This window comes from Dioscorea cayenensis, chromosome 12 (genome assembly GCF_009730915.1).
Source record: "Dioscorea cayenensis subsp. rotundata cultivar TDr96_F1 chromosome 12, TDr96_F1_v2_PseudoChromosome.rev07_lg8_w22 25.fasta, whole genome shotgun sequence".
In the NCBI taxonomy this organism is placed as follows: Eukaryota; Viridiplantae; Streptophyta; class Magnoliopsida; order Dioscoreales; family Dioscoreaceae; genus Dioscorea; species Dioscorea cayenensis.
Window position 1 is genome coordinate 21,751,716 of NC_052482.1, and position 24,616 is coordinate 21,776,331.

Sequence of the window (24,616 nt, forward strand, 5' to 3'; positions counted from 1 at the left end):
TTGCATGTATCTGAGAGTCCTATAAGACCATATATAGTGTTCTCTATCCCTCTGGCTCCCACTTGAAACTTGAGAGTGATAGAAGGGTATTCTTAACACCTTCTTTCATCACCAAGAATACACTCGAACCATCAAGGCTTGATGTGTCATGCCTATCTATCTATATACATATATAGCCAGCTATACTCATGAGTTTCTTTGATTGGTGATCTCTTTAATTCATTGATTTATCCCCTGCAAGTTCTCATTCAGCTCATATTCGCAAAGTAATAATAGATGGAGCTCATTCCGTACGTATTTGGCAACAAAGCACCCTTTGATCACAACTTGAGGTGACCTCGCATAAGTACTCCTCCAATGAAGCCTTGGCTTTTCCCAACTCTCAGATTGACTGGATGGTGAAGATAGAGTACTGAAGGAAGAATTCGATCTCCAAATCGGTGGAGAGAGGAAAAAAAATATCAGGAGGAGAAGAAGGATGTTCAGGCTGCCGGAGAACGCCAAGGTGGATACGGTGTGCTCACAGTGACCGTCCTCAAGGAGAAGACCAACAAACTTGAGAGATCAAGTCCATTGAAATCTCTGGCTAACAAGAAGAAGCAGAATGGAGAGGTGCATGCATGCAGACTGAGTAATATGTATCTGCTTGTCTGTTTCTTGAAAGATTAAAGTGATCCTCTGGGACCTGTATGAATATCGTGTGGGAGTGTTTGTTGTTAATTTATGTATGTTCCTACCTTTCCTTGAGAGCAATAAGGCAGCCCAAAAAAATATATATATTTAAAGGAGTGTCAACGGAGTTTCCCAGATCCATGAGATCGGATCGAAAGGGCTAATTAAGGTGGTCGGCTCGGAGAGTCCAATATCAAAGGGATGTGCTAGCTAGTTCTGCCAAAGAGAGGTGCATGACTAAGTAATAGATACGTCTGCGTCTTTTAATTTATTTCTTAAAAGAATAAAGTGATCCTGTGTGACGTGTATGAATATGGTGTGAATGTTTCTGGTTTATGTATGTACTTCATTCTCTCTTCATGCATGCTATGCTAGTGCTTTGTAAAACGAAGTCTTATTATGTGAATCAAATGTATCCCTTCCCTTTTCTCATGATGTGAATCAAATATTTCTCGTACGTGCTATATATATATATATATATATGCTCTTTGTAAAACGAAGCCTTATTATATATATATCTCAAGCTAATGTCACTGCAGTTCCTTTTTTATTTATATTTTTATTTATAAAAAATATATATATATATATAAACATATGTTCATCAAACTAGGTACAGCTGTAGATTTTAAAACCAACTCCAGTAGTGACATATATACATCAACATCATATCATAAAAGGCATGCATGCAGGACAGTGAACTAATTATAAGGCGATCATGATCTATATATTATTCATCCGTCTCCCTGGTCAGTGGACTTGATGTAACGCACTAATGTCTGAAAGTCCAAATAGGATGACCCTCCTTCTGCAATGCTCTCCCTGGCCTTCTCCGCCATTGCTGCTGCTGATCTCCTCAACTCCTGGGCGCTCTCTCCTTCCATGGCATCCCTCACTATTGTCTCCACAATCTCCCTCCCATGCTTATCCTTCATGTCCAGCCCAATCTTCCACACTTCACTGACAAACCTGCTAGTGGTGTGCTGATCCGCAAAGAATGGCCAACATATCATTGGTACTCCAGACACCGCACTCTCTAAGCTTGAGTTCCAACCACTATGCGTCAAGAAGCAACCGATTGAGGGATGAGCCAGCACCTCTTCCTGTGGCGCCCACGCAACAAGGTACCCCCTTTCACTTGTCCCCGCCTCCAGCTCCGGTGGTACTGATGTAGGCTGGCCTTCCCCGTCCTCAACCCCATTGACTAAATCTGGCCGTATTACCCATAGAAAACGTTGACCAGAGTTGACTAACCCATGCCAAAACTCCATCAGATCCTCATTTGTTATCACAGTGAAGCTACCAAAACTCACATACAACACAGAACCCTTTGGTTGTTTGTCAAGCCAGGGCAAGCAACTCCTATCTTCCTGCCATAAATTTGCCGAATTACTTGACGTTTCGCCGCTTTGTGTATTGCTTAACATGCGGGATCTCATGTTTTGGAGCATGCAGTGGAGAGGCCCAATGACGTAGGTGGTCGGACAAACGGTGCGGATATGGGATAGCACAGTGCTGTCCATAGCTTCGAAGGTGTTGAGGATGAAGCCTTTTGCGCGTGTCGTGCTAACTGTGACCATATAAACGACATCAAGTCTCGGGTCACTCACGTCTCTAGCCTCTCTGAAACAGCTAGGGAGGTCCCTACGCCGCAGGAAGCTCTCCATACCACTCACAGCATATACCCTCTCATCTAAATCAGCTCCCTCTGCGATTTATATATATATATATATATATAATTAGCCATATATTTATTTTATTTAGCTATATATCAATCGAAACAAAATTAATGTAGAAACTAATTAACTAAGAGAAATAAATAAATATATTTATAGAGAGAGTGTGTGTGTATGTAGCTTGCATTATTTTTTATTTTTATTTTGTTCTAAGAGCTTCAATTCACACACCTGTAGCTATTATAAACAACATGCAATCCTGATCAAGTAAGTAGTAGAATAACAAATAAATAAATAAATAAAACGTTATATCTGAATGCAAATTAGAGAAGCCTGCAGCAAGTGCGCAGTAGTTGTTCATCAACCGCGCGTATATATGTCCATGGCCACGTACGTGGTGGTATGTATTATTATGCATGCAGAAACATACCTGGGAAAGGATACTCTCCCGCCTCTACGAGTTTAGGAAGACAGAAGTAGGTCCAGATGCTACAAGGACTTGAGGTGCGAAAAGTAATGGTTGGTATTCCCAAATCAGTGGCTGCATCCATGGCAAAGGGCATGACCCCGTCCACCACTAGACATGTGATACGTGACCATCCTGCATCCTGACTTTGGCTCAGGTTTGAGTTCAGAAAGTCTCGGAACAGAGAGCTTGAGTTGTGAGTCAGTGAGTTATAGAGTTCGATGAGACGAGAGGCTGAACGGGGTTGTTGATCAGGGAGACCATCAGAGATGGAGCGGAACCAAAATCCCGGGAGACGGGATAGACGGGAGTGAGCTGGGGAGTGGAGGCAAAGCCGGTGGTGGTCGTACTCTGTGGTAAGGAAGGTGATGTGGAAACCGGAGAGGTATAAGAGCTCCGCCAACTTGAGCATGCTGTTCAAGTGACCCTGGGCTGGGAAAGGGAATACTAGAACATGAGCCACCATATCTTACCTTAAAGAACAAACTGATCCACTCAACTGCACTAGCTAGCTAGGGTTTTGGAACTTGGATGAAGGAAATTTGTACTGTTACTGAGAAGCAGCAGCAACCGACTAGACTGGTTCTTTTTCACTGGCATTATTGATAAGTACTTCTCGGGCATCAGGACACTGCCGAACCAATGCCCCGCTTTGATCTTTCCCATAATAAGACAAAATGAGATAGTGAAATGTTGTGTTTTTTTCTTTTTTTTTCTTCTTTAACCAAAGTTTTTACAATAAAGAATTTAAGATTCTGAAATAAAAAAAAGTCATCCATGAGGAAACAATACATCTCAAACAAATTGACCAACTCCAATAGCTAGCAAGACAATAAAGGAATATAAGTAAATGCCCAATCTGGTGGCCAATGGAATCTACAGTTCCAACAAAAAATCTTATTTAATTTAATTAATGCTGGCGCATTATATGTTCCCATCCATCATCTTCTCATGCAGACATGCATGCTCGCGGCTCGCCATATAAGGCTTATTTATTTCCTTTTGGAATGCCGGCACATATATTGTCCTCATATATATACATCATCTTCTCATGTAGACATATCCAAACTGTAGCTTGGATTCAGAATTTGCCAAGAAGAAAACCGTCCTTTAATGTCACCTGGCACCTGCACACGTATATATGTAACATGATATTCAGGGGCACGGGCTTGGTTTCAACCTGGCTTGGCCCGGCCCGGAACAGACCTGGTAAGAACCGGGCTGGATATCTCAAATTAAGGAGTCTGCAACTGTAGTAGACTGATTATGGGGATAATATATATATATATATATATATACATATATATTAATATTTTTCATGTTTTCATTTTTTCCTCGTTATATAATACTAACCTCTCTTCTCCTCCCGCTAATCTTACACTAAATCCTCTTATTTTTTTCGATTCTCTCTACATTGAGGATGAATTTGGATGGAGGTAATAGGCACAGTTAGAACGAGTTCATTATTGAATAAAAATTTATAACCATGTTTGAATATATAACTGTAAAAATAAGAATGGAGTATGTAAATATTGAATAGTGGTACTACATGCACATGAGTGCTTATTTAGTCCAAAGTTGAGAGGAATGACATTGTTTGGGAAAAAATAAATAGTATTAATTTTTAAAATTACAAATTTACCCTTATAAATATTTAATTAAATAAAATTATTAAATTTTAAAAATAATTATAATAATTAAAAATAAAATAATATAATATATATATATATATATAGAGTGAAATGACACTTTTGCCCTGATGAATAGTGAAGTAAATAAAAATTATTAATTATAATAGTTAAACTTCCTCATATTGAGGTTTATTATATAAAAAATCATTTATGTAAATTATTAATTAATAATTAAAACTAATAATAACTAAAATGAGATATTTGATTTGAATATTTAATTATAATAATTATTTTTAATAATGATATTCAAAATATTTTATAAAAAACAATTTATTTATCATTAAATATATCTTAATATATTTATATATATTAAGGGTATAAAAGTAATTTTGTCACATCTTCTCCTACATTTTTAAATTCCTAATAAATTTTTTTTTTTCTAACCAAACATACTATTATTCCTACAATCTCATTTTTATCCCTCATCTTGTTTCAATTCTACGAATCAAATGTATCGTTCTCTTTCCATTCTACAAATCAAATGTATTTTCTCTTTAAACACTTTTACAAGTTGTTTAGATTTTAAATCTCTATCCAATTACTAATTAATAAAGTAAGCTATAAATTGATATTGTTAATTAATTTTAAATTTTATTTTATTAATCATTCTAGTTGTTAAATTTACATACTTATTTTAATTTACTCTATTAGTTATTTTATTTAATAATTATAATCAGTAGTTTCTTGATCTATTTTTATTTTGCATTTATCCTTTATTCTCTACTTATTTTTGACTTTTTTTAAAAATTTTCAGGTAGTGAATCATGAATGTTATTTTAATTATTTTACTTTACAAAATATTACTTTATTTGTAATTTTGTTTACTAATTATAGTCTACAAATTATTTTCTCTATTCTAAATTTACATTTATCTTTTAATTATTTATCATTATTTTTAAAATTTTCATTTATTGAATAGTGAGTGTTATTTTAATTATTTTATTTTACTAACTATTTTAATTTTACTCTATTTGTGGTTTTGTGTACTACTTATAGTCTACTAATTATTATTTCCTCTATTATAATTGTACATTAATCCTTTAATTCTTTACCATCATTTTTTTTAATTTTTCATTTATTGAATATTCATTGCTATTTTAATTATTTTAATTTTACTGGATTAGTTATTTTATTTAATAGTTATAGTCCACTTATTTTTTTTTCTCGTTTAATTTTTCATTTAATTTTTAATAATATAATTATTTACCATTGTTTATTTTTAAAAATTTTGTGTTTAGTAAGTGTTATTTTAATTATTTTATTTTACTTCTTGTTTTATTTTATTTATTTTTTTTTTAGATTCTGAAAAAAATGGCGTCACGTCACATGGTTAATGCTCAAGGAGGGAAGAGCATTGTCAGTTTGGCTTCCACGTCTACAGTCCCAAAAAACAAGCAATCAATAACAAGAAGTCCATTTGAGTAACTTACATGGTCAAGTTTACCCTCACAAACAAAGCAATAAACAACACCATGGAATTCATCCTTAAATCCAATATTTTTAAAGTTCACTTAACTAAATTTTATAAGAATGATGGTATTGTACCTTATGTTAGACACAACTATTGTTGTTCAAAGTTTAAGCACAACAAGGAAAGAGGATATGGTATACTCATGAGACACATGGAGAAGAAGTAAAGCTTGGATCTCTTGGAACTTAATCACAAATTTGATTCGCTATGGGTGAAGGCATGGATTCTCACTTTTATTTATTTACATTTTCTCAATTAAGATATGGGGACTAAATTTTGGAGAGAATTTACATATTTGAGCACTTGTCTATGTGGAGTGATGATAAGTGCAAGACTACATAAATGAGATATTGCATATAACATGAAAGAATATTTGAAAAGGTATTGTACTGGAAACAAATTTTTAAATAGTAGAAATTCAATAAAGAGTAACTTCATGCGCATTTTTGCATTTGTACTTCCTCTATTTTTTTATGTGTTGATGTATAGATAAATATATTTCATGAAAACTCTTTTATGGATATTATAATGCATTTAATTGATGCCTCATAGAATATCAAAATGCAAGTAATGACTTTTTGGGTATTGAACTAGGCATGTACCAGTGATAATATTTATAAATTTATTTGTAGAATCATTAAAGATTATGGATTGTCATTTAAGGTGTTTTCAATTTATTTTAACAATGTAATGGCCAATACAACTTCAATAAGACCTTCAAAAGAATACTTTAGGCATTCACTTGGGAGGTAGTATTTTCATATTGAATGTACTTGTCATGTGTTGAATTTGTGTGCGTATACCTGATCAGAGCCCCTAAAAAATTTTGTATGAACAACTGGAAATGTAGTAACATACTTGGAAACACTGGTCTATTGATACACGGGTCGCCGATAGAGCTCTCACTGAGTGGTGAGAGTTCGATTCTCGACTGAGGGTACATTTCTGGGAATTGTGAATAGTAGTTGTGTATGTATGGTTCCAGCGCCCATGTAAACACGGCCCCATTCCCACTTGTTCCACTAAAGCTTGTGCACGTTCCTGGGGTCTCTAGTGGGTTCGCCCCGCTCCTCTTCCCCCAAAAACATACTCGGAAACAAGCATGATCCTCATAAAATAATGGACTTGTATTGTAAAGCAAACAACATAAAGGGCAAAAGATTTATTAAAGCTGTTAGAATTAGATGGAATTCTACTTACCGGCTTTTTACTACTATATTTCACACATTATTCAGTGCTTTTGTTAAAGAAAATTTGTCTGGGTTTAATTTGTTTGAATGTCAATGGAAAATTGCTACTATTGTTGTTTAAGAAAAATTGTGCATTCTTCTGTCATGCAAGCACTCGCATTAGAGAGCTTTATGAAAATAGGATGCACTCCTTGTTATTTTTTGTTTTTTTTGCAAAAGGAGCTATGAAAGCTGAACAAGAAAAACAGCTAGAAAGAAAAACAAAAAGCTTTGCAAAGGTCTTCAAGCCATCGTGGTCGGGTCCCGCCTTGAGCAAATAAGGAAACTTGAGGATTTGAGCGCCAAAGTGGGCAAGCCGATCGACAAAGGAGTTGAAGTCACTACTGATTTGATCAAAGTAGAAGTCGAGCCACAGTGCACAATGCGGTTGATGGATTGGATTGCCACAGAGCAACGCCAAGCAATGATATTGTTGAAATGCTGAAGAAGATGAACTGCGAATCAGCAATCGCTGTAGAGATTTGAAGGAGTCCAACCGAGAGAGAGTAATGGTCCGTGGCAAAAAGAATAGCAAGAAGCTCGCATCAAGAGCGGATGCACGGGGATACACCGACAGATCCTGCAAGAAGGATTAACCGATGATTAGTAAAGATAAAAAACCCCAACCCAGGCTAACGACCTTGGGGTCTATTGGTACACGGGTCGCCGATAGAGCTCTCACCGAGTGGTGAGAGTTCGATTCTCGACTGAGGGCACATTTCTGGGAGTTGTGAATAGTGGTTGTGTACTGGGTGGTTTCGGGCACCACGTGAGCGCGGCTCCCGTCCCCCACTTGTTCCACCGAGGCTTGTGCACGTCCCCTGGGTCTCTAGTGGGTTCGCCCCGCTCCTCTTTCCCAAAAACCCCAACCCAGCCCATACCGAATTAGAGTCCCAGCCGCATCGAGAGAGAGCAGAATGGAGAGTCAGGGCGTGCCCGGAAAAAAATAGAGAAATGATTCCGATTAAGGCCATGAGCAGAGAAGTAGTCATGAGTAGCTGACCAAGCTTTGGAAGGGATCAAGTTGAAGTTTGCCGAAATTTGCCGAAAGAGAAAATTGCATCTAGCAGACCAGATGTGGTATGCCACAGATGCAAGGAAAGCTTTGGCAAAATCACAACTGATGTTACAATGTAAGTTGCAGGTGAGCCAAGAGCCCTGTTTAAGTTGAGTAAGGAAGGAGTGGTCCAAACCCAGCCAGTTTAAGGCAATCAACCAACAACTAACAGAATTCCTGCATTCCCAGAAAAGGTGAGTAGAGTTTTCAGGATGAATATTACAAAAGTGGCAAAGAGAGATATGGCCAATGTTAAGGTTAAAGAGATAAGAGCCAGTGGGAAGCTTCCCATGGGCCAGCTTCCACAGGAAAACCTTAACACGAGGGACAACCTTCAATTTCCAAATGACTTGCCACCCAGTCCAAACCAACTGAGAAGTCCCCCCAGAATTAACAAAGTCATAGACAACAGCCACAGTAGTGGCTTTGGATGAGATGGGTCGCCAGACCCAATCATTAGAAGCATGGATGTCAAAATTGGTCTCATTAAGCACAACTCTGTTCAGGCTGCCACCAAAAAGCTCAGAGCAAGCATTTAAATTATAGGTATTCTCAGAGATAAAAGAATTGACTGCAAGGTCATCAATGACATTCATATTGATAAAAGTGGGCTTGTAATTAAGAGGGAGATCCAGGAGCCAAGGGTCCTCCCAAACATTAACCAGATTTGGATTACAAGTAGCAAGATGAAAGTATGGTTTAATGACAGACATTGTTTTTGAAATAGCTTTGTGCAAACTGGAATCAGAAGAATGAGAGCAGTTGTTCCAAATGCACCAGTTTGGATACTTATGAAGGAAGATGGAAACCCAAATTTTATCAGAATTGTTTGCGATAGAGAAAGCATGATTGGTCATGTTGCACTCCTTGTTATTTAATGTAACTGCCACATGGTTTAAGAAAATGTGTGAAAATATCAACTAAAACAACAAATACAGAGCTTTGATGTGTTGTTATTCATCAACACATATTCGAAATAGCTCTTTCAACATTGTTTGTCATGACAAAATCTCATGCGATCAGATGCCCAAAATAGCCCCAAACTATCCAAACATTGACTGTTGCTGATAGAGGCATCAATCACATTGGTGGTCGGTTGGAGCCAAGAAGCTGACCTATCAAGTTCGTTACCTGTAAAGTAACAAAGGAAAAGCAAAAAACAACGGAGATTTAGCAACAAAAACACACTTAGGTACTTCCAAAGGTGATCATGATTCATATCAATCAGGCAGAATGAAAGAAATCACTCAAATCTTCATAGTTGCATGTGTACAAATAAGAAACAAAATGGCTTTGAAAAAATAATTTCTGAATATGACTTCGTCCATGAAGAGGTTTTGATCTAACTGGTAGCAAACATACTTCAAACTACGGAAAAATTTGCAACCCTTGTCTCAGCCAAAAATTGATGTTTTCACACAGAAAGACAGCTGTTTGCCATGATAGTATCATTTTAGTTATTTTATGTATAATTATTTCCAGTGTTCGATTTCATTATTTGGCATAAAAGGTGCCCTCATCCAGATCATGCAGCAGTAGTAAATAAGTTGATAAGTCAATAACTTGCCTGCCAGTATTTTGAAACACATCGATCGATGCAGCTGTTTTCACCCATATTCAGTTCAGGTTCCTTGTACCTGGAATGCAAGGTTACAGAAAATGTCAAAGCTTTACTTCCTTACACAAAATAATCATGAAATATGCCTACATTTCAGCTATTAATGATTTATGCAGAGGGTGAATAATCTATTAATATTTGCACATGTCCAAGAGTTTTGCTCATTGCCATCAACCCATTCAGACAGATAATCCTTTGGCAAGTATCAAAAGTAGAATGCAATTAAAAACCGCAACAAATCGGAATGTTAATTAAATGCCTAAAGGATTCAGCATACCTTTTCTCAATACATTTTTCAAAACATGTCTGAGTAAGCCTGTATCAGATCAATAAAGTACATATTAATAAGTCAATATTCAAGGTGAATACATATAAAATTTGCCAGAATACACAAAACCTATTCCTTTTGCTTTCCCAGCACTTAGAAAAATATAAATAATAAATAAACATTAACTTGAATCGATTATAAAGTTATACAGACATCCAAGTTCCTGGTTATAACTTATAAGGTGCTTGCCAAGTAACTCTTATGTGAGCTATGCTTGGTTTCTTTTCCTCTAGGGAGACAGTGTCACATAAAATCTAACAGTAACATTTTTTCATGCATACAGTGACCATATTAAACATTATCGGAAATAGGAACCAAAATGCATTTTTTACATAAAAATGGTGTAATAAAAAAGGCAAAAACAGCAATTACTTCTCCACATGAAATGCAAGCTATACAACTAACATTAACTAAAGAATATAAATGAAAGATACAAGTTGGACATTTGGATTTCTTGTCTTGTTACCTGTTAAAAAGATCTACCCTGTACTCCATCTCTTTCTCTGCCATTCCAAAGATCTGTAAAACAGCAATGCCATAATCAGAATTATAGGCCAGTTGAACTTTTTAAAAGAAAAAGAATAGATCATTCTACACATATTGGGAAAAATAAATACAGAAATAAATCCCCACTTCAAAACTCATATAAATCAATCACTGGATATACAAAACAATAATCACATTTAAGAATTAAATGGCAACATTATAAAAAGTAAAAAATCAATGCCTAAGAAAAACAGGCTAATGGCACACGTAGTATCCAGAGATCAAAGCATCTCTGGTTGATGATTGTAAACAATTTATTTAGAGGCATAACATCAAGAGAATTTGGGGAAAAAAAAAAAGTATGCACATTCATTTCAATTCATTGCCTTATAACTCCTGATTAAACCATACTAACATGCTTGATTATATATTATTATTGGGTGCAGATGGATGATGGCAGTAGAAATAAATACCTGCTCTTTTTCAAGATTTACAGAGGCGGCATTGCTGTTGTTACCCGCCATTGGAATTTGGAAATAAACCCTAAACACGAAAAATGATAAAAGTAAGCATCGGAATCGGAATAGTAACATTACCATACGAAATCAATAGGATGAAGAGCAAAGAAACATTAGAAATCGAATAGCCCATTCCTCCAAAACCATAAAGATGTTATGATTAAAAGAAAATTTTAAAAAAAAAAAACAGATAGGGTTTAGAGCAAAAGGAGCAGAAAGAATACCACGGACGAACAACAGCCGAGCGTCGGAAGGCTCAGGCGGAGGAATTTGCAGCAATTGCAGACCAGCGAATCAATTTAGGGTTTTTTGGGGGTTCACGGTTGAGGATTCGTGATCATCATCATCATCTGGGTGGTTATAATGTCCCAGCCCAAGGCCAGAGGTGGTCCAAGTGTAAAGCCCAGCAGCAAATCAAGCCCATTAAAAGACAAATGACTTTAACACAAAGTAAACGTTAAGTAATGGTTAAAAGATACTAACTAAAAGGGTTAATTCTTCAAATAAAACAACATCACTTGTTATTCTTTTCTTCTCAAAATTTTATATAATTATCTAGAACTCGTGAATTGATCACAAGAGGGCACCAGTACCATCGCCCTGAGCAGCGAGATATCTGAAATGATGAAATTTGTATCACAGACACAGGATATTTACTTATCAGATATATACTCAATCCATGTAAAAGATATTACTTGGCCTGTTAATCTCTACTTTTCAAAGATATTCTTCAACATATATATATATATATATATATATTTTTTACTTACAAAATTCAAATAAATATCCATGTGCCTTACTGACCATGCCGCACCTCTGTCATTTTTTTTTTCCTTTTTAAACAAAACACTTCTCCAAGACTTCAATACTTGAATTGAATTGAACTTTTTCCATTCATGAGAGGTTAAAAAACAAGGACATGGTATGCTAAGCTCAAGCACGCATGAAATACCAAAATGTATTTGAGGAAAGTTCACAAACGGAAGAGCTAGTTAAAAGAAGACAACAGTGACAAGACATCCTTAGACGTAGAAAAAGGTACGTCTTGTCATGTATATCTCTCCCTGTTCTCTCTGATCAACTGGTCTTGTAACAGTACAGGAGTTATATATATATATATATATATATATATATATTCATGATATGGTATGGTGAACAGACTTGGTACAATGTGGAGGAGAAGGGCTCAGCCGGGGACATTGAAGTGGAAAAGCCAGGAGATAACAAAGGCGAAGACCATACAAGCAAGCAAGAAATTGACAAAACGGTGGCCTTGCCAAAATCTCCTATTCTCCGATGCTGCTGCAGCACCTGTACCAGTATTGTTGCTATTATTGTTGGTCTCGTTCCACTCTTCAGTATGCTCCGTCTGAATGTCCGCCACACCGGCAACATTTTGCGCACTTGAGCCACATATTTCGCAGGTCCTGGAAACAACCATAGGATATAGGACAGATTAAAAATCACTGCAGGTCAAAAATGAGCATAAATACTACAAGGTAATTTCTTCAGCATTAATTATATATATATATATATATAAGTTAAGAGATGTGGCAGAGCACAACAGCACTTGAAAGTCCAAAGCTTCTCGAAACTGTCAATTGTATCACTTAAACAACAAGTAATTATATATGCTCTGAAAATAGTTGTCATATGGGAGACAGTAGCAAATACTTCATTAACATCTGGCTGGTCTAGTTTCAAGTCTAGCGCTTCATCATCATTAATATTTATCATAAGGTCTAAGGTCTAGACTAGATTAGAAAGGACAAGTGGCAGATATATGTTCAAAATACTACAAGGACAATGAACAGAATCTGGAGTTCAGAGAACACAAGAGACAACAATCCACAAAATAGTCACAGAAACAGCCCAACTGCAAAGGCAAATGAAATTACTCAAGACAAATGGGTACATGTGGAACTAAATAGTAAGTCACACAAATAGAAAAGATAATGATGCCAGCAGCAACAACTACCAGCAACGATAGCATGAGGAGACAGGCAACAGCACAAATGGTTGAGCAACAAACAGTTCAAAGCCTTTGAACACAGATGCAGTGAGAGGTAACTAAGTAAATTTCATGGTCAAAGCACATCATTTATTGAGCATAAAAGGGAAAAAACAAAAAAATTAAAAACAAGCAATTATTCAGTTGTGCGGTGCACTTGAGTTTGTTTATATAGCCAGATGGCAAAAATGATAAGGAAGTAATTCTCTCAATCACCAATAGTACGAGAATACAAATAGACATCCATGACGTAGAGTCACATCATGGTTTCACAGGAAGATATATATCTCTTTAGCTTTCATACAGATGTGTGAAACAACGGAAGATCTTCTGATATAGCAATTGATTGCAGGAATATAGAATTTCCATTAAATAAAAACAAGTTATTACTTATGCGATGCTTATATTATTATCAAACATATAAATCAGATGCCCACTTGCTATACACATATAAAATAGCAAGAAACAGACATATAAAGCAGACAAAGACAATGGCCATAATGCATCATCTTTAGAATTATTATTTCCAATACAACTTAGTATTTTAAATCCTTTTTCTCTTTATTTCTTTTCCTTAAATTAAAGAAGAATATTCTACTTGCTAACATTTTTATCCAGGGAACCACTAATTAAAATCAAGGCATACATTAGTTTTCCCCTCCAAAATAAGAAATTGTACAACAGCTGATTTGAAGCTGCATGGAACTAGCGTGGAAAATCATTCACAGTAACAGTACGAAGGAAGGAATAGTACAACAGTTGATTTCAAGCTGCATTGAACTAGCCTGGAAGATCATTCACAGTAACAATACGAAGGAAGAAATAGTATATGCCTTGATTAGAGTGGATGTCAAAACTATTATAAAGAGATTTTCCAGGCGTTTCATAACAACAGTTTAGTAAACAGACATAGCATATGCCTTCAACGGATGACTCTTATAAATCTTTGTACGTGTTACGTAAGCAGGCAAATCAAGGCATAATCATTTCAATAAGTTTTGACAATCAAATTCTTTTCACAGTGTTTATTTTAAAAAAAGGGGGAAAGAAATAGTCTTCTTGAGGAAAGAAATTCAAGAAGTAAGCGCCACCAGCCAGATAAATTTGACTATTATGAAAAGAACAACTTAGTCTTTGGTTCATCCACTTAATTTAAAAAAAGAAAAAATAAAATAATCTAGTGCAAAAGCATGAAGACAGAAAAGAAAATTCGTAATCTCAAAGAAGCAAAAGTTTAACTTACTTGTTTCCTTTGATTTTGAACCATTTTTCAGCGCATTGTTTGTGGGCAGAAGCCAAATCACCCTTGCAAGAGCAACCCAATTCAATAGCAACGCCAGATTCACAGGCAGCACTTTGTAAACCAAGATGACAGATCCTGCAATCCTTCTCCACAACTTTGGTCAAATTCACCTTAACCTCAGTCACCCCACTCTCCAAATCAATCTCAAGGGAAGACTCCGAGAAACAGGAGTTTCTGCAAGGCTCTGATGCTACATCAGTCTCATGATCTGATGATGCACATGAAGCCCGAAACACAGCATATGGTGAAGCGGCACAGTTTGCATTGTAAGGTGAATGCCAGGACTGCTCTTCAGCATCGGAAGAACAGTGGCTGCCATCACTGTCATCGCCATTAAAGGACCGCCGGTGAGGCCCTCTTTCTATATCCTCGCAAGAAGCCTGACCCATCTCTGCCATCAGCTAAAGAAATCCAAGACGGAACCTTTTGAAGGGCAACAAGAGCAATGCCAAGAAACACTCTTTAGTCTTTAAAACAGAGAGGGTCTGTCTAATCTACCTTTGGAAATTAAAAAGATAAGGAACTGAACTGAAAACCAGAAATTTTTATTGGAAGACAAGGAAACAGACCCTTGAAGAGAATTAAAGACGCCCTCAGACCAAGGTTGAAGAAATGGTGGTGTGATATGCAATCTTGAGAAAGATTTATTGCGGAAGAGAAGGAGGTTCAGTGACTCAGATTCAGCAGAGAATGCAGGATGAAAAACATACCAAAATGAGGCTTTTGAATTCGGAATGCTAGATCGAGCCTTAATTAGCCATACAATCTCGGCAAAAACTAGGGAGAAAAAAAAACCAAGAAATGCATGCAATGCATCTAATTTTCCTTAAAAATGAGACCTTTTAAGGCTTGAAGACTGTGAGAAGACATCGGAACCACAAAAACCGCTCGAGAACAAGAAGCAATCTATAAAAGAAAGAGAGCACAACTACCACATGAAGAAACAAGAGGGTGGTTTGGGAGCTGCTGAGGAGAGAGAGAGAGAGAGGCACGAGCACCTTGTCAATCTGTCAGTCATATTATTATTATTATTATTATTATTATTAGGATCACAAAAAAGGAAAAGGTAAAATAAATAGAGAAAGGTCTAAACAATGCTGTGCAGATGGAACAGAGAGGAGCTGAGCTGGAGAAATCTACAGGCTTTTTCTTTTGGACTGAACATCAGCACAGAAGACAGGACACACACACAGAGACAGAGAAATGACTGGGAGGACTGAGTAGAAGAGAGAGAAGTAAAAGAAAGGACAACATTAGGACGGTGTTAATAGATAGACACAAGTGACTGACTAGTGTAGCTGAGTACTAGTAGAGAGGGTTTGCTCGGCCTCCTCTAAACAGTAAATCCTCTTCCTGCGTTTGATTGATGGGTGATGTTGTATGTTTGTTTATTTCTAGAGTGATAACGTAATTCCGTAATCCGTTTCCTTAGCCTTAATCCTTCGATGGAAACAAGTACTGAACTGAACCTTACTTCCAAGCAGGCAAGAACGGATAGAGATGATGAATCACAAGATCCGAAAAATCCTCAGGATCTAGCTAGAGTGAATTCAGAAATCCAATAGCAGTGCCAGTGGTGCCCACTAACACCCTAGGTTGACTGTTGGTCAAAAGGATCTGATTTGAATTTTTTTTTTATCCTTTTTTTCCCTTTAATAAGGCTTTCCTCAATTAATATTAATTTTATAGAAAAAGAAAAAGATACTACATGGTTGGTAATAACTAATAAATCACAAGTGATTTGCATTACAGAATAGAATCACCTTTAAGAAGTTACTGGTTTGGTGATGATGCATTCACACAATGGGAATCCATGAGAGAGGTGCTTCGACAAGGCCAGACCAAGGAAAACAAAATAAAAGGAAATACTTGCATTTCAAGCAAAGGAAGCTTGATGAGAGAGTGGACCAAGAGATGATTTACTTTGGGCAGGTGGGGGAAGAAATGATGAGGAATGAGAAGGCACTGGAGATGAACCATGCTTTTCATTTACCTTACGAAGTGGAATTTAGAAGATGCACACAAGACCATAAGAAAACATTTTCCATTTTATATTACACAGCTTTCTCAGACACAAACAACTGCTTGCACAGTAGCACATGTATAGTGGTACCATCGGCCGCATGTATTCCAAGTTTCCAACACATGAGTACACACTACACTATCCGGTCCTGCTGAACCAATATAACTAAAATGGCAGGACCAAAAAAAAATCACAAGAAACGAGTCATTTAGGGAAGCAAACGACTTTTTTTCCCCTTTTTATTGTTTTTAATTTAAATAAAAATCTTGCATTGACGGTGGGTCCTAATGGCAAAAGAACATTAGGAAAGCGGCCCATCCAACTATACTCAAGGGTCGAGGCCTAAACCCCATTCATATGATGTGAAAGACAAGGGGATCAGTTTTTTCCTGGTTCTTATGAGAACACCAAAAATAACAACAAAACTAAGTAGTCTACGTTTAGTGAGATTGAAGTTTTCCGCATGACATCGCAGATACATACGGTGGATATGGTGGAGCATGCTATGGACATACCAGGGTCAGAATAACAGAGTTACCAGGCTGGATCTCCTTTCTGGGCGTGTTCTGCATGACTGCCTCTGATAGTTATAGTCTTGTTATATATATATATATCACATTTCCCATCAACAGATATAAAAAATGCAATGCCTACCTGCTTCACGTGAACTTGTATCAAAATGTACTATATTTCTACCTTGTTTTCATACATGTTCAGCTTTCCTGACATGGAGTTGCAAATCATGAAGCAATCCACCAGCTTCAATGCCAGTATGCACTATTCACCTCCAAATTTCCGTAAATCTACAATCAACAGATTATCCCCACAAAATAAATTTTCACGATGTAGAAAATTGAATTTGAGTGCAATTCAAACTGTACAACAAATGGAAATTGGATTTCATCGTTCATATCTAAATATATGTCCAAGCATAACCACTCCAATTATTGATTTTCCTGGTGTAGAGTATCTGAGAAGATTTATCTCACATGTCTCTTTTTAAAAAAGAACATAATAGACCACCAAAAGCAAATAATTGAAAGGACAAGGAGAGAAGAAGCAGATTCAGATGCCAATGAATAAGAAAATTGAAAACAAAAAGCTTGGGATGATATCTTTGAACTACAACGTAATCCCTTCTTGTATGTGAATATAACACACACCGAGCAAAATTGAGACCATGACATAATACACACCTAGTAATTGGTAGTCAGGCAAGGTTCTCTCTCATGTTTATCTTTCTTTTGGTCTGTGCGGCAGGATTTCATTGGACTACCAGATCTAGACTTGGCATTGGCAATGACCATATTGGTTCTGCCGAATTAGAGCTTAATATAGACTATACGGGCATAACCATATTAATGGAAGCTGTGAGATGAATTGAAATCTGGAAGGCTATACATAAGAAACAGCATTATGGTTACATCTGTATATCTGATAGGTCAGTCAGTGCCCTTAGTCCAGTCATCAGAAAGAGTATATTACTATATCTGAGTAGCCCAAACACTAATCATGGAAGTTTACCAAAGCTCAGAAGCCCAATGATTTTAACATTCAAAGTACCAACTCGAAATATCCACAACTATAATCACATATAACAGAACATTGAGATGCAAGACTGGAGTGCAATAGAGCTCTTTAATGGTCTAATTTGTTGGTTGTAACTATTACAGTTCATTAGCACTGCAGAGACTTGATTTGTTGGCTGTAACTACACAATAATTACATCATCATCATTGCAATTTCGTTATAAGTGAATAACCTGACTCTGAAAGGTCTCTGCCCCCGCAATCTGGTTCTAAGGACATGAGGAAGTCTATATTCAAAATGCCTAAATTTTACCCAGCAAACTAGTTTTATATTTACTAATATATATTTAGGATAACCTTTAGCATCAGACATAAATTCATTGCTGTACATAAAAAATAAAATAAAATAAAATGTTACCATATAATCTGCAATGTGCAAAAGCTCTCTCAAAGCATAGAAAAGGTAAAATCCGGTCCTCCTCCTCCTCTACAACAATATGCAATGTCACACCTCCTAGTCCTAGTCATAATTAATTAATTATAAAATCAGAAGCAGAAACAAAAGGCAAAGGCATCATAAAAACAAAGCCCACAAGTAAATTTCCATTTTTTTTTTTTTAAGAGAGAAATACTAAATAACCCAAAGATATCAAGTTTCATCGCAGACAAAGTAAAATCTCCTTCACCTTAATTTTCTGTTCATTGGCGCTAGTAGTAAGTAAAAGCAGTATAAGGTTCATGCAAAATCCTTGACACCGTAGTACCATTGACAGCAGGCTGAAGAAAACAGTACATTCATTTGAACACAAAAGTATACATAACAACAGCAAGAGAAATAGATTAACAAATTAAGAAACAATAGAAAACATACCAGTGATCAAGAGACAAGTCCCTAACACCGAATTTGAGAACGAAAATGGCATGGCATCCTCCTCGGGAGACCACATTCCTTTTAACCAATCCTTCATCTTTGGCCCATAGATCGATATTCATCGCCATCCTCGTCCCTCTGTTGCGGGATTGCAATTGGGATCAAGAGCAACGGTGACGATCGGATTCGGTGGCAGCAACCACCTCCATGGCCGTTCTCTCAGTTGGCTAAAACTAGAACTAGAACTAGAACTAGGCACTAGCAAAGGGTTTCAGGTTTCCCTCGTGAATCATAATCACCAATCTCGGTTATTTATTTATTTATTTATTATTTTTAAAAGGCAGAACCACTTTAACTCAGAAATTACCATCCTGCCATTGCCTTTGAAAAACAGGCCTAAGCCCATTAGAGATGAAACTCTTAATATTTAGGCCTCTTTAAAAACTAGGTCCATTTTTGTTGGGTTTGTTATTGTTGGTTCAAGATACCTATATGTGTTTCTATCGATTTATCTATTATTCCTGTCATCATTACATTAATTTTTTTCTCAATAAATTGCTAATTATTGCTTGCTTGCTTTGCACATCTAAATAAAAAGGACAAATGTAACACTCAAGACAAGATTTTATAAATTTTGATCCATTGATTTTATATGGCTTAATTATATATATATATATATATATAGGACTCATCATTTAGGGACGTCACTAGATTTCAAATCTAGGGATGTCCATGGTAGCCATCAGATGGTAATCTGACGGCTCTTATCATTATGAACAGTAGAAAGCGCATTTTACAGTATTGTACAGTAATCATGAACAGTAAAAAGGTATGCATTGTTTATATAAACAATCAACCATCGGATGATGATCCAACCATTTAGATTTAAAACGTCCTTAGATTTCAAATCTAGGGACTTACCTAGATGATGTTTTTCCATATATATATATATATATATATATATATAGCTGGAACAAGAAGTGTGGGTGTGAGGTCATTTTTCATAGTTAGTTCTTAGAGCTAGAGAGATTAATTAACTGGCCAGTTTTCATGCAAGATGCATTTGTTTATTAATTATGTCAAGGAGCCGTCTTTGACATTCACAACATCAATTAGATATCATATCATTATAATTAATCAAAAGCAAACCGCCAGGACTGGATATGCTATAGCAGTTTAATTTGCACGCGAGTTACTTGTGGGGATATATTGTTCCATATGTTTTTTTTTCTTTTTTTTGGAAGGTGAAGGGTGAACGTCAGCTGGTTATTAAATTATTTCGTCATTATCATTTACTTGTTGTGGAAGTCTTCTATTGCGTTTCATTAAGAAACAACTAACAAGGCTGCTAGGTACTGCAACTAATTAAACTATAAAATGCAGTATAGTAGGTGGTCTTCAAACTTTGAGATTTTTTGAGAATTGAAGAATTCAAACCAATGCGCAGGTCAATGAAAATGAATTTTCCTCTTTTATCTATTTCAAATATAGATGAAAGGAAAAACAATTTTATAGCTTGTTTATGTTTGTTGTCATTATCAGCCAGCTACCTAGATAGCTCTTCAGGACAACTAACCGAGACTGAATCCTACAAAGACATTGCAACAGCTTGTACCCATGAAGAAGAACAGTATCCTAGCTAGCTAATCTCGTCCATTGAATTGTAAATTAAGTATCACCCATGCCAAGTTTCTTGTTCATGTGTGCATAACAACTAACTAGTATATAATGGGACTCAAAATGGCTTCAATATGTCTTCAAATTAGAAGAAGCTAGGTGGCCATTTTATCTATATATAGCTTCCTCTTCCCTAGCTATATATAGAACCTAGCTAATTCATGTTATCCTTGCCATCTTCTTAATATATTCTCCAAATTAATGACAAAGTTTATTTTCCTCTTAGCATGCGTAATTGCTTTCATCAGTTCCTGGGCTCATTGCTCGGTTGTGGAGCACACTTTTAATGTAATGTCACTAGTTTTATTTATTTATTTATTTATTTATTTTTCAGAAATTTTTATTTACTTTGTTTTGCATATATAGGAGTTTGGTTAATTATTTCTCCACTATTTAAAGCCATTTTTGTTTTTTGATCATATGCTTAAATATTTAATTTAGTTGCATGAGACACCTATATATATATATATACCTTCTCATGATTACCTGGGAGTACTAGAGAATATCCTAACATGTTCACTATATATATATATATATATATGTAATGTAAGAAATTAGCATCTCATGAGAACAGTTATATACCAGCTAGCTAACTGCTTGCAGCACAGATTGGTGCAATGTTCTTTCCAGTTTCCACATACCAAAAAGTGTAGAATGCATGATTCTCAAACATTAAGAGTAATAGAAAATTTTTTGACAAAAACTTTGATTTCTTATTCATTCATTTATGGAAAAGTCTTTGCACAAATTAAACTTCATCAGATATAAGTAAATAACACACATTCAACAGAAATGAACTACTGTTCTTGTCATGAGTTGTGTGCTTGAACATGCAATTACTGCCTTCTTAAATATATCCTATTTTTTATAACCCAGCCAGCCTATACACCATTTTTTTTTGGGGGAAAAAATGTAAAGGAAATTTAACTAGTTTATAATATAAAGGAAAGTCATCCCATCAAATCATTACTGTCAAATCAAAGACTTAGTCTAATAGTTGACCACTTGATTTTTAATTTTTAGTTAGATGGATTGAAGTTTAATTTATTCTATATATTACAAATATATATATATATATATTATATTCAGCATTGATTAGCTGCTAATTAAGTTTGGAAATATCATCTTGTTTAGGTGGGTAATCTGAAGGTAAGAAGGCTATGCAGCAATGCTAGTATTACTGCCGTTAATGGCCAATTTCCTGGTCCAACAATACATGTGCAAGAAGGCGACAAGCTCATTGTGCATGTGGTCAACGATTCACCTTATAACATTAGCATACATTGGTAAGGATTCAATAACACATGCACCATCGATAAGCAATATATAGTACAGCTGGACTCCAACTTATATATATATATATATATATATCTCTTCTAAATTAATTTTCAAAAGTGATAGTTAAATTAATGTGTAATTAACTATATATGCTGATGTGCAGGCATGGCATCTTTCAACTACTGAGTGCCTGGGCTGATGGACCTAGCTATGTGACACAGTGTCCCATCCTTCCTGGTAACAAATATACATACAAATTCGACATCATAGGTCAAGAGGGAACTTTATGGTGGCATGCCCATTTCTCATCCCTCAGAACTACAGTCTACGGTGCTCTTATCATCCAACCTAGAGCTGGACCTAATGCATACCCATTCGCTAAACCTTACAAGGAAGTTCCAATCATCCTAGGTGATTAATTACTCTATCTAGCTAGCTATTAGCACAATAATATTAATGACAAAATTAATCTACTTTCTACAACTTTTAAATCATGTAGAGTATATATTTCAAGGAAAAAAATTAACCCTGATCGATATTCTAATTCATTAATATATATATACACACACACACACACACATGCAGGAGAATGGTGGAAATCTAACATGGCGGATTTACAAGAGGTGTCCATGAACGCCGGTGGCATAGCACCCGTATCAGATGCTTATACAATCAATGGCCGCATGGGTGATCTATATTGTTGTTCAAGAAAACGTGAGTGTGTTGCATGTCTAATTAAATTGGATAATTATGAATTGCAATTATATATATATATATATATATATTAACTTAATTATGATCTTACATTCATGATAAATGCATATGCATGCAACATATATATATATATATATATATATATTGCGCCCCGCAGACACGTACAAGCTTGAAGTTGTGGCCGGGAAGACATACATGCTACGTATCATCAACTCTGCACTCAATAACCAGCTCTTCTTCAAGATAGCTGGGCACAACTTCACTGTTGTGGCAGTGGATGCTAGTTACACCATGCCTTACCCCACTGATGTGCTGGTCTTGGCTCCCGGACAAACAGTGGATGCCCTCATGGTCGCCGATGCTCCTCCAGATGATCGATACTATATGGCAGCCAGAGCGTACATAAGTGCAGCCGGCCCTCCTAACGCCCCCTTCGACAACACCACCACCACTGGCATTCTTCAGTATAAATACTCCAATTATGTACCGGAACCACCATCAACCAATATTAGTACTAGTATTGTTATGCCCTTCATGCCTGCTTTCAATGACACACCCACTGCTCACAACTTCTACTCCAGCTTAACCGGACTTATTAAAGCCAGGGATGCCTTTAGTTCCCCTTCATGTCGATGAGAAAATGTTTATGACCTCTGGCCTTGGGGTTATGCCTTGCCAACCTGATCAGACCAACTGCAGCACATTTCAAGTGCTTGGCAACGTGAACAACATATCCTTCCAGTTTCCCACAAGGATGTCCTTGTTAGAGGCACACTTCAATGGCGTCCAGGGGATCTACACTAGGGATTTTCCTGACAAACCTCCCTTGGTGTTTGACTACACCAACAACTCATTGAGTGCTACCCTGCCTTTGATAATGACAACAACTGGCACTAAGCTGAAAAGGTTGAAATACAACTCTACAGTTGAAGTTGTACTTCAAAACACAGCATTAATTGCAGCCGAAAGTCATCCGTTGCATATCCATGGTTTCAATTTCTTTGTCCTGGCCCAAGGTTTTGGAAACTACAACGAGGAGTCAGCACAGAAGATGTTCAATTTGGTGCATCCGCAGGTCAGGAACACCATTGCTGTTCCACCTGCTGGCTGGGCAGTCATCAGGTTCACAGCAAATAATCCAGGTATCTATCGCGCGTTATATTATTTGTACCTACCTTTCTAGATTAACATTAATTAATTAGATGAAACTTAATTAATTATGTGTGTCAGTGTGAATATTTATATATATAAATATTTGTGTAGGTGTTTGGCTGGTACACTGTCACCTGGATGTCCACCTTCCCATAGGTTTGGCTATGGCTTTGGAGGTTGAGAATGGACCTGCACCTTATTCGAACCTCCCTCCACCACCTCCAGACTTCCCTGCCTGCTAGAAAAGGAAAAGGAAAAGGAAAAGGAAAAGGAAAAAGCAATTTTATTTGTTTATTTCTGATCGATTGTTGCACTAAAATAAACAACATCATGTATGTTTGTCTAAGGTTTGCTTATTTAATTCACGTACACCTACTCAACTGGAGTTTGAATATCTCGAATAAGATGCACATGTAATGAGGCCATTCTTCTTGATATATATATATATATATATATATGCAAGTTCATTGTCAAAGAGTCTGTTGGAGATATGTTCATGGATGATTTTTGGAATTTGGGAATTGGGAATATATATGTACCAGTTTTCCTTGCAGCAGGAGAGCTTTCATGAATTTGTGGAGGATATCCATATGCTTAACCCTAGCTAGTCAGTATTAATGTGCCAAAAGAACAAGTGAAGAACCATAATGGTGTAGTGTCATCATAAAGAGTTTCATAATTTGTAGTCACAAGTTAAGGAGCGAGATATGTCATCCTCAACTATCCCCCATTGATAATATTTTCATTCTGTAAATTATATATATATATATACATGTATGATTTTGCCTTCTTAGCGGGATGCTACTACATGTTATCAAGTAACCAGCAGAAGAGCCTTTTGGTAATTTC

General features: G+C 36.2%; 4 protein-coding genes across 12 annotated transcripts; 1 reads left to right on the forward strand and 3 right to left on the reverse strand.

The window, feature by feature from the left end:
- Positions 1–1,277: 1,277 nt before the first annotated feature.
- Positions 1,278–3,347, reverse strand: LOC120274074 (7-deoxyloganetic acid glucosyltransferase-like). Its single transcript, XM_039280824.1, has 2 exons — positions 2,776–3,347; positions 1,278–2,377 (listed from the first exon to the last, which is right to left on the reverse strand). The coding sequence occupies exons 1-2, from the start codon at positions 3,275–3,277 to the stop codon at positions 1,404–1,406; spliced, it is 1,476 nt and encodes a 491-aa protein (XP_039136758.1). The 5' UTR covers positions 3,278–3,347; the 3' UTR covers positions 1,278–1,403.
- Positions 3,348–9,108: 5,761 nt separating this feature from the next.
- Positions 9,109–11,568, reverse strand: LOC120273386 (mitochondrial import inner membrane translocase subunit TIM10). Of its 2 annotated transcripts, XM_039280011.1 has the most exons (6): positions 11,434–11,568; positions 11,165–11,234; positions 10,672–10,724; positions 10,155–10,193; positions 9,827–9,896; positions 9,109–9,390 (listed from the first exon to the last, which is right to left on the reverse strand). In XM_039280011.1, the coding sequence occupies exons 2-6, from the start codon at positions 11,213–11,215 to the stop codon at positions 9,340–9,342; spliced, it is 264 nt and encodes an 87-aa protein (XP_039135945.1). In that variant the 5' UTR covers positions 11,216–11,234; positions 11,434–11,568; the 3' UTR covers positions 9,109–9,339. The 2 variants fall into 2 exon arrangements, with proteins under 2 accessions (XP_039135945.1, XP_039135946.1); XM_039280012.1 differs by lacking the exon at positions 10,155–10,193.
- Positions 11,569–12,137: 569 nt separating this feature from the next.
- On the reverse strand, positions 12,138–19,222 carry LOC120273851. Of its 8 annotated transcripts, XM_039280580.1 has the most exons (6): positions 18,947–19,222; positions 18,762–18,852; positions 18,494–18,595; positions 16,287–17,349; positions 14,464–14,946; positions 12,138–12,636 (listed from the first exon to the last, which is right to left on the reverse strand). In XM_039280580.1, exons 5-6 carry the CDS (start codon positions 14,919–14,921, stop codon positions 12,396–12,398), a joined length of 699 nt encoding a protein of 232 aa, XP_039136514.1. In that variant the 5' UTR covers positions 14,922–14,946; positions 16,287–17,349; positions 18,494–18,595; positions 18,762–18,852; positions 18,947–19,222; the 3' UTR covers positions 12,138–12,395. The 8 variants fall into 8 exon arrangements, with proteins under 8 accessions (XP_039136514.1, XP_039136519.1, XP_039136518.1 ...); XM_039280585.1 differs by lacking the exons at positions 18,494–18,595; positions 18,762–18,852 and having other exon boundaries at positions 17,062–17,120; positions 17,201–17,349; XM_039280584.1 differs by lacking the exons at positions 18,494–18,595; positions 18,762–18,852 and having other exon boundaries at positions 16,287–17,120; positions 17,201–17,349.
- Positions 19,223–20,729: 1,507 nt separating this feature from the next.
- On the forward strand, positions 20,730–24,185 carry LOC120273940 (laccase-7-like). The gene is given in 7 exon segments (XM_039280691.1): positions 20,730–20,911; positions 21,758–21,909; positions 22,065–22,312; positions 22,487–22,615; positions 22,773–23,214; positions 23,216–23,757; positions 23,879–24,185. Coding segments are annotated over 7 exon segments (1,731 nt in total). The 5' UTR covers positions 20,730–20,824; the 3' UTR covers positions 24,010–24,185.
- Positions 24,186–24,616: the final 431 nt, after the last annotated feature.

Bases quoted from the DNA above. Each gene is read 5' to 3' on its own strand.
- LOC120274074 (XM_039280824.1), bottom strand. From the start codon at position 3,277: ATGGTGGCTCATGTTCTAGTATTCCCTTTCCCAGCCCAGGGTCACTTG. The intron at 2,378-2,775 runs GTATGTTTCTGC...TATAAATCGCAG, and splicing joins GGGAGAGTATCCTTTCCCAG to AGGGAGCTGATTTAGATGAG.
- LOC120273386 (XM_039280011.1), bottom strand. From the start codon at position 11,215: ATGGCGGGTAACAACAGCAATGCCGCCTCTGTAAATCTTGAAAAAGAG. The intron at 10,725-11,164 runs GTATTTATTTCT...GCTGTTTTACAG, and splicing joins TAAATCTTGAAAAAGAGCAG to ATCTTTGGAATGGCAGAGAA. The intron at 9,897-10,154 runs GTATGCTGAATC...CTTGCATTCCAG, and splicing joins GAAAAATGTATTGAGAAAAG to GTACAAGGAACCTGAACTGA.
- LOC120273851 (XM_039280585.1), bottom strand. From the start codon at position 14,921: ATGGCAGAGATGGGTCAGGCTTCTTGCGAGGATATAGAAAGAGGGCCT. The intron at 12,637-14,463 runs GTAAGTTAAACT...GGTTGTTTCCAG, and splicing joins TTCAAAATCAAAGGAAACAA to GACCTGCGAAATATGTGGCT.